The following is an 8,660-nucleotide window of genomic DNA, read 5'->3' as shown; positions in this document are numbered from 1 at the left end:
CTCCCCCAACAGACTCTTCCTCCTCCTCCCCCAACAGACTCTTCCTCCTCCTCCCCCAACAGACTCTTCCTCACCCTCCTACCTCCCAGACTCCTCACCCTCCTACCTCCCAGACTCCTCCTCCTCCTCCTCTTCCCCCAGACTTCCCCTCCTCACCTCCCCAGACTCCTCCTCCTTCACCAAACTCCTCCACACACACTCCTCCTTCACACACACACACCCCTCTGAGATCTCTCCAGGGTTTTCCTGCTGCTAAGGTGAGTTGAACCATCAGTGTCAGTGGACTCTCAGGTTTAGTATCACTGATCATCATTGATCATTGACTCTGGTCTCTGTGTTGAACTGATCAGGTTTCTTTTTTCTCTCCTTCTTCTCCAGATGCCCCGCGCCAGGGGACACCGACGTGCCCAGGCCCTGAGACGCAGGACGGCGCAGTCCCAGGACTGGAGTCCTGCACCTGCCGTCCCGGAGTTCGTGGCCCGTAAGTGTCGGACTGTTTGGAGATGTTTCGACCTTTGACCCTGCTGTTGTGTTATGTAGCAGTGTTACCAGTCTGAGGAAGAGTTGAAGAGTGGTGTTGTTCAGCGTGATGTAATGACACACTCTGTCCCTTTCCTTTGTCCTCGACCTAAACAGGGCGTGGCACGGGCTTTCGGCACCGCGTGCGGAGATGGCCAACTTCCAACCTGACCGGGAAGCCCTGCAAGTTGGTCACTCCTGCCTGGGATGGACAGAAGAAGGTATGAGTTGTTGTTGTTGATCCAGACAGCAGCAGCCACAAGGGCTCCCGGCTGGTGTCTCTGACTTAAAGCAATGTCTCTGTGGACGCAGATGGTGTTCGTCGTTGGAGCCTCGCACCTGAGGGCCATCGTGGACGGGTATGTAGCCGTGCCCGAGGGAGATCTGCGTTTCTCTTTTCTTTCTGTTCCAGGTGCAGTGGGCTCCCAGCTGAGGATGGAGCTCCTGCATGCTGACCTGCCCTGGACCCCGGACGCCGTGTGCGTGTGCGCCCCCAGCAACGACCTTGTGTCCCGGACTGTGGACAAGGCGGCCCTCGACTTCTGTGCTCTCCTGACAACGGCCTGCAGCTCCTGCCCCAAGGTGGGTTGATTTTCCACTTGTTGTTGTTAGTAGTGATGGAGAGATGAGCTGTTGCTGTTGTGAAGCCACGAGGAAGCAGTCTTGGTTTGAAGACGGAGGCTGATGAAGGATCTTTCAGCCTCCGTCTTCACACCAAGAACGCCCTCTAGTGGCCTGAGGCAGCAGACGGTGGCCGTCACTGGTTGCGTTGGTGCAGTTGTCTCTGCTGCTTCATGTGACTTCATGGCTCAATGTGTCTTTTTTAGGTGTTCGTGCTGGACTTCCCTCCACGCCTGAACATCGAGCCGGGCCTTCAGGAGCTGCTGCGTCAGGAATACCGCCGTGTCGCAGCACGCATGGGTACGTTGAGGTTTGGCTGCTGTGTCCAGTTCTGATGGACGCCACATTGTAGTCATCACAAACGGCTTCTCTGAATGCACATGTGATAACTGAAGGTGTGTGTCCTCACTCTGCAGGTGTCCCGTACGTGCCTGTGGCAGAGCACTTCCCCCTGCATCGGTTGCAGCTGTGGTGCCCCGACTCGGTAAGTACGGCATGTTTTGTAGTGACGAGATGCAGGGAGCAGTTGGTGGTCTTTCTTGTTGGTACACCGGTGGACTGAAACGTGTCCTGTGCTGCACTTCTACAGGTTCACCTCAGCGACTCCGATGGCATGACGGTTCTGGTTCAGCTGCTGTGGGACGCCGCTTCCCAGCAGCTGGCGCCTCCTCCGCCCCGGCCACCGGCGCCTCCCCGGGCGCCGCCGCGTGCCGGGGCCGCTCCCAGGCTGGTGGTGACTGGACACGCCCCTGTGCCCCGTCACTGCGACCCCTGGGAGTGGAGCGTGGTTGGACAGGGAGGCAAGGTAAGGTGTTTCTCTGAGTCGCTGTGTGATTGGAAGTTTGAGCCACGTTTCCTCAAGTCCCAAAGCAATTCTAATCACGTGTGTCTGGTGTTGTTTTCAAAGGCTGCACTCCCGGTGCGACCCTCTGCCATCCCATCCAACCCGGTGTGGTTCAGCGGGGCCATGTTGGACGCCATGGAGAAGGTGTCCCCTTCTTCTGGCTCTGATGGCGGCCCCGCTGTCCCGCCAGCTGGCCAGGTAACTTTCACACTTATTCCATGTTGACACTGGTGAACCAAGCAGGAAGACAGCTGTTGGAAAGGACTGTTTTTCTGTCTTCAGACCTCCCGTGTGGTGCGTCGGCCAGCAGGTGTTGCCAGGAGGCGCAGAGGAGGAAAGCGGCAGGTTGGTAGAACGTTTTGTGTATTTGATGTAGAATTCGATGTGACAGACTTTGAAATTTGAGGGATGAAATGAGTAAGTGCTCAACTTGACTGTCAGCTGTTGTCCTTTGCTTCACAGGTGCTGGCAACACCGTCACCTGCCCCTGAGCCCATCCCTGCCTCCCGCCCCAGCCCACCAGTCCCCCCGGTTAGTTCTTGGTTTTATACTCTGCGTGTCTTATTTGTAGATGACCTGCATCATTTCTCTTTAGTTTGAACATGCTGTAAAACCTGCTGCTTCCTTTCTGTGTCAGGCGGAGGCAGCAACCCAGGAGGTGGTGGAGGTGTTGCCCCCGACCGCAGGCCCGGTTCCAGCGGCGGTCGGGGAGGAGGGTCCTGCTGCGTGCCCTGCCCTGCCGACGGAGCGACGCCTCTTCCCCGCAGCTAAGTGTCCCGTTCCCGAGCGTTCCCGGTCAGGCCAGTCAGGTGTTGGTGTGAGCGCAGCGAGGCCAGCAGCAGTGGTTGACGTCAGGACGGGGATCAGGCTCCAGAAGGTTGTGCAGGGATCCTTCCACCAGGGCAACCAGAGGTTTAGCAACGCAGGGAAGCAGTGCATGTCTATAGCTGCATTCAGCTTAGCCAGACACACATTGAACAGTGTGTTCTCGTGGGGGAGGCAGGACCTTGACGATGTCTTGGTTTGTGGTGATGCACTGTACACCACGGCGATGAGCCGCGATGGCTTCCAGCCGAGCTCAGAGTTCCTGTGCGTGACTGAACTGCCAAAGCAGATCCAGGTGGATGAGCAGGTGCTGGAGTTTACTCCTGGCTCCACTGTGATGGGTGACCTGCATGTGTCTGAAGGTCAGCTCATCGATGCCGGTGTGTTCTACACACTGAGGAACGGCCTGCACACCATCTTCAGTCAGTACAGCATGTGTATGCTGACATTAGGCAGCAACACGACCGCCGTCATCAGTGAGAATGGACGGTTTGCTGTGGTGGACAGCCATTCACGTAGTCGTGTTGGCTTGTTGCACCACAGCGGCAGCAGCGTGCTTCTGCAGTTTGCGTGTCTGGACGACCTGCACCACTACATCCAACGGTTGGCCGACAGCCTGATTTCAGGCCAGCAGCTGTTTGAGCTGTGTGGCATTACTGTGGGTGGGGGTGCAGGTCCAGCGCCGTCTGGTGTTCCTCTGGAGAGTCACGTCTCTGAGACGAGTTCTGCTCCAGCACCAGAGTCCCCTGAGGACACTGAGAGCAGAACACCGGCTGAGGCTCCTGCAGGCTCTTGTGTGTCTGAGAGTGGTGCTGGTGTTGCTGCCAGTCCGGCGCTGTCTCGTACTTCTGTGGAGAGTCCTGTGTGTGAGAGAAGTGTTGTCGTGCCGGTGGAGGGATCACAGATTGTCGGAGCCAAGTCTGCTGTGTTTCCGAGGGCAGAGCCCGTTAAGTCAGGTGTTTTGAGTGTAGCTGGTCCAGCAGCAGTGGTTGATGTGAGGACAGGGATCAGGCTGCTGAAGGTTGTCCAGGGATCCTTCCATCAGGGCAGCTCCAGGTTTAGCAATGGGGGGGTGCAGTGCATGGCGATAGCTGCTTTCAGCTTAGCCAGACACACTTTGAACAGTGTGTTCTCGTGGGGGAGGCAGGAGCTTGATGATGTCTTGGTCTTGGGTGATGCTTTCTTCACCTGGGTGATGGGCCGCCCTGGCTTCAGGCCTTGGTCGTCTTTTCTGTCCGTGACTGAACTGCCAAAGCAGATCCAGGTGGATGAGCAGGTGCTGGAGTTCAGTCATGGCACCACTGTGATGGGTGACCTGCATGTGTCTGAAGGTCACCTCATCGATGCCGGTGTCTTCTACACCCTGAGGGACGGCCTGCTCACCATCTTCAGTCAGTACAGCATGTGTCTCCTGACCATGTGTGCCAACACGACCGCCATCATCAGTGAGAATGGATGGTTTGCTGTGGTGGACAGCCATCCACGTAGTCGTGTTGGCTTGTTGCACCACAGCGGCAGCAGCGTGCTTCTGCAGTTTGCGTGTCTGGACGACCTGCACCACTACATCCGTCGGCTGGCCGACAGCCTCAGTTCAGGCCAGCAGCTCTTTGAGCTGTGTGGCATTACTGTGGGTGGGGGTGCAGGTCCAGCGCCGTCTGGTGTTCCTCTGGAGAGTCACGTCGCTGAGACGAGTTCTGCTCCAGCACCAGAGTCCCCTGAGGACACTGAGAGCAGAACACCGGCTGAGGCTCCTGCAGGCTCTTGTGTGTCTGAGAGTGGTGCTGGTGTTGCTGCCAGTCCGGCGCTGTCTGGTGTTTCTGTGGAGACTCACGTCACTGAGATGAGTTCTGCTCCACCACCAGAGTCCCCTGAGGTCACTGAGTGCAGGACTGTGGTTCAGGCTCCTGTAGACACTGGTGTCTCTGAGAGTGGTGTTGTGGTTGTTGCCAGTCCAGCACTGTCTGGAGTTTCTCTTCAGACTCTTGCCAGTGAGGTGAGCAGTGGTTCAACTGCAGAAGCAGTCATTACTGAGGGCAGGAAGCGTAAGATTTGTTCTGACACTCGTTTGTCAAAGAGGTCAAAGCGCTGCAGTGCTGCTGAGCTTGATGCTGATGTGGAGTTTGTTGCTGCTGTGAGGAACGAGGAGCTGGTCTTCCGTCCTCTTGATGCTGATGTTTGTAGGGCTTTGTGTAGCAGGTTGTGTGTTGACTGTGAGCGGGTCAGTGCTTCTGCGTCCAGCCAGGTTGGTTTGCTGGGTGTTCCTTGCAGGAAGGAGAGGGTAGTGGCCGATGGGAACTGCTTCTTCAGAGCCATCTCTCAGGCTGTGAGTGGCTCTCAGAAGCACCATCGTAAGATCAGACTGGCTGTCTGTAAGCAGCTGGAGAAAGAGGCAGCTCAGTACCAGGGCTTGTTGAGGACTGAGTTCTCCTCTGTCTCCCAGTACATTCAGCAGTCTAGGATGAGGTTCGTGGGGAGTTGGGCCACAGAAGTGGAAATCCAGGTTACGGCTGACTGGTTAGGTGTTGGTGTGTGTACTTTCACCAATGGACGCTGGTTGAAGTACAGTTGTAGCAGGAAGCAGTTGTCGCCTCAATGTATTCATTTGGAGAATATTGGTGGGACTCATTTTGAGAATGTTGTCTGTGTTTGTGAGCCTGGACTGCAGAGCTGTTATGGTTATTGTAAAGTGAGTCAGGCGACCGGCTACAGCACCAGGTTGAGGATGACGGAGGCTCCAGTTGTGGATGCCGGTAGATCGGTCGTTGAATGTGAGGTGGATGATGGAATTATTGCTTGTGGTGAGGCTGTAGATTGTGTTCGTCAGAGTACACCTGGTGTGTGGCAGTTAAAGTCGAAGTATCTGAAGGATAAAAAATGGAGACAGGAGAAAATGAATGTGTTGCTCAGGCAGAAACGTAGAGAAACTTTCAGGAAGGCATATCATAAAAGTAAAATCTTCAAGGACAAGGAAATGTCTCGGAGTGTCAAAAAATATTCTTACAACATTTTGCATAGGGAGAGAGTTAAAAGAATGAGTATCCATAAATATAGAGACATTGCTGACCATAGAGAGCGGGTGAAAGGGAGTAGTGTCACTAAATATAGGAAAAACGTGCAACACAGGGAGAAGGTTAAGCAGAGTAGTGTCACTAAATATAGGAAAAACGTGCAACACAGGGAGAAGGTTAAGCAGAGTAGTGTGACTAAATATAGGACAGACCTGCAACATAGGGAGAAGGTTAAGCAGAGTAAGGTGACTAAATATAGGACAGACCTGCAACATAGGGAGAAGGTTAAGCAGAGTAGTGTGACTAAATATAGTACAGACCTGCAACATAGGGAGAAGGTTAAGCAGAGTAAAGTGACTAAATATAGGACAAACCTGCAACATAGGGAGAAGGTTAAGCAGAGTAAGGTGACTAAATATAGGGCAGACCTGCAACATAGGGAGAAGGTTAAGCAGAGTAAGGTGACTAAATATAGGACAGACCTGCAACATAGGGAGAAGGTTAAGCAGAGTAAGGTGACTAAATATAGGACAGATCTGCAACATAGGGAGAAGGTTAAGCAGAGTAAGGTGACTAAATATTGGACAGACCTGCAACATAGAGAGAAGGTTAAGCAGAGTCATGTGATTAAATATAGGACAGACCTGCAACATAGGGAGAACACTAAAGCCATTCGCAGAAGGAAATATCGTGACAGTTCAGAGAACAGGCAGCAAGTTATTGATGTTGTGAGGCTCAGTCGGCAGCAGAAGCAGGAGATGTCAAAGGATTTTGGTTTTGTTATGGATCAGTTTGTCGAGAAGGTTAGAGACGGTCCAGACTTTGTGTGTTGTGTTTGCCATCGGTTGTTGTTCAGGTATCAGGTGCTGAGTTGTCAGAGGGAAGTCTATAGTTCCAGGTCAGAATCGGCTCGTGTAGCGGACAGGTGCATCAGCGAGGATTATTTGCATCGTTGTAGTGAGGAGTGTGCTGAGCCCTGTCAGCTGGTTCCTTCCAGAGGACACCTTTGGATTTGCTACACCTGCCATTCTAAGATCAGTAAAGGTGAGACTCCAGCTGAGTGTTGGATCAATGACCTGCAGCTTGATCCCATTCCACCTGAACTGGGATGCTTGCATAGTTTAGAGCAGCACCTGATCGCGTTGCATATTCCGTTCATGAAGATGTTGGCACTGCCTAAAGGAGGACAGAATGGAGTACATGGACCGGTCACCTGTGTTCCAGCCAACATTGTTCAGACGACCAGCGTGTTGCCACGGTCGAGTATGGAAGGCTCTCTGTTACAGGTCAAGCTTAAGAGGAAGTTGACCTACAAGGGACACTATGAGTACCAGTTTGTGGATACTCTACGTGTCCGGCAGGCGCTAGACTATTTAAAGAGAACCAATGTTTATTATAAAGACATTGAGTTCAATGAGGACTGGGTCAATGAGTTTTGTAGGCAGGAAGATGGAGAGCAGGAAGAGGCTGAGTCAAGCAGTGAGGATGAGGCAGTGAAGAAGGTTGATGTTCAGGTTGTTGTAGAGGGCGAGGCGGCCCATCAGGAAGGTGGTAAGGTTCAGGAAAGGCCTGCAGTTGTTGTTGAGGAGGAATCGGCAGACATAATTCAAGATGAAATGTTGCATGACAGACAGCAACACTGCATGTTTCAGGACACTTGTCTTATGCCTGTTGATATTGGTCAGGAAGCTCTAGACCAGTATTTTGAGGACATAGTCAATGTAGCGCCTGCAGAGGGGAACAGTCCAGTCCGGATGCTTTCTGATAATTCAAATGAAGCTAAGTGTTTCCCCGTGTTGTTTCCTTTAGGACAAAAGACCTTCCATCATGAGCGGAATCATGCTTTGACATTGTCGCGTTATTTTAATAACCGGATCATGCACGCTGATGGCCGTTTTGCGCGTAGCGTGGAGTATATATTCTTTGCTCAGTTCATGTCTGAGATGGACAGGGTGGTGTGTAGTGTGTCGGTTGCGCTGCGTAAGGGGAAAGGCGGTCAGGGCTCTCGACAGATTAGCCAGAGGATGTTGCAGGACGAGGAGTCTCTGAAGCAGTTGTTAGAGTTTGATGAGGGTTTCCGGTTCTTGAGGCCTGTTAGAGGGACTCCTGCATTCTGGCAGTCTGTGCAGAAGGACATCATGGCCTGTGTCCGTCAGTTAGGCATCCCGACATGGTTTTGTTCATTTTCGTCTGCAGATCTGCGCTGGCAGAACCTTCTGACCAGCATCCTGAAACAGGAAGGCAGAGTGCAGACGGTGGAGGATTTGGAGTGGGCAGACAGGTGTGAGTTGTTGCGGCGTAATCCGGTGACTGCGGCCAGGATGTTTGATTACAGGTGGCATTGTTTTCTGAAAGAGGTTCTCATGTCTCCTTCTGAGCCAATTGGCCGAATCATCGATCACTTCTACCGTGTTGAGTTTCAGCAGCGCGGTTCTCCTCATGTTCACTGCTTGTTCTGGATCGAGGGCGCTCCTAAAATTGACCAGAACACAGATGAGGAGGTGGTCGAGTTTATTGATAAGTATGTAACGTGTGAGCTGCCCTCAGACGACGACACATTATTGGACATTGTGTCGTCGGTTCAAACACATTCCAAACGACACTCAAAGTCTTGTAGGAAGAACAAGACGACGTGTCGTTTCCATTTCCCAAAACCTGCTACTACGCGTACATTTCTTTGTAAGATGAAGGAATGTCGCTGTGACAAGCAGAAGCTGAAGGAGGCCCAGAAGAATCCTGATTCAGAGAACAAGCTGGTCTGTAAGTGCTTTGAGAAGGATAACCCTATGAAGAAGGAGGTCGCAAAGAAGATTTTGAAGTCAGTCAATGATGCTATCAGGGAG

General features: G+C 52.8%; 1 protein-coding gene across 1 annotated transcript; it reads left to right on the top strand.

Annotated features, from left to right (window-relative positions):
• Nucleotides 1–234: 234 nt before the first annotated feature.
• On the top strand, nucleotides 235–6,087 carry LOC115384504 (uncharacterized). The gene is made up of 11 exons (XM_030086790.1): nucleotides 235–481; nucleotides 637–740; nucleotides 832–1,101; nucleotides 1,347–1,440; nucleotides 1,557–1,624; nucleotides 1,730–1,945; nucleotides 2,048–2,182; nucleotides 2,267–2,329; nucleotides 2,447–2,515; nucleotides 2,622–5,952; nucleotides 6,003–6,087. The coding sequence occupies exons 1-11, from the start codon at nucleotides 379–381 to the stop codon at nucleotides 6,005–6,007; spliced, it is 4,458 nt and encodes a 1,485-aa protein (XP_029942650.1). The 5' UTR covers nucleotides 235–378; the 3' UTR covers nucleotides 6,008–6,087.
• The last annotated feature ends 2,573 nt before the right edge of the window (nucleotides 6,088–8,660 follow it).

This window comes from Salarias fasciatus, unplaced genomic scaffold (genome assembly GCF_902148845.1).
Source record: "Salarias fasciatus unplaced genomic scaffold, fSalaFa1.1, whole genome shotgun sequence".
Lineage (NCBI taxonomy): Eukaryota > Metazoa > Chordata > Actinopteri > Blenniiformes > Blenniidae > Salarias > Salarias fasciatus.
This window is presented reverse-complemented; position numbering and strand designations above follow the sequence as displayed.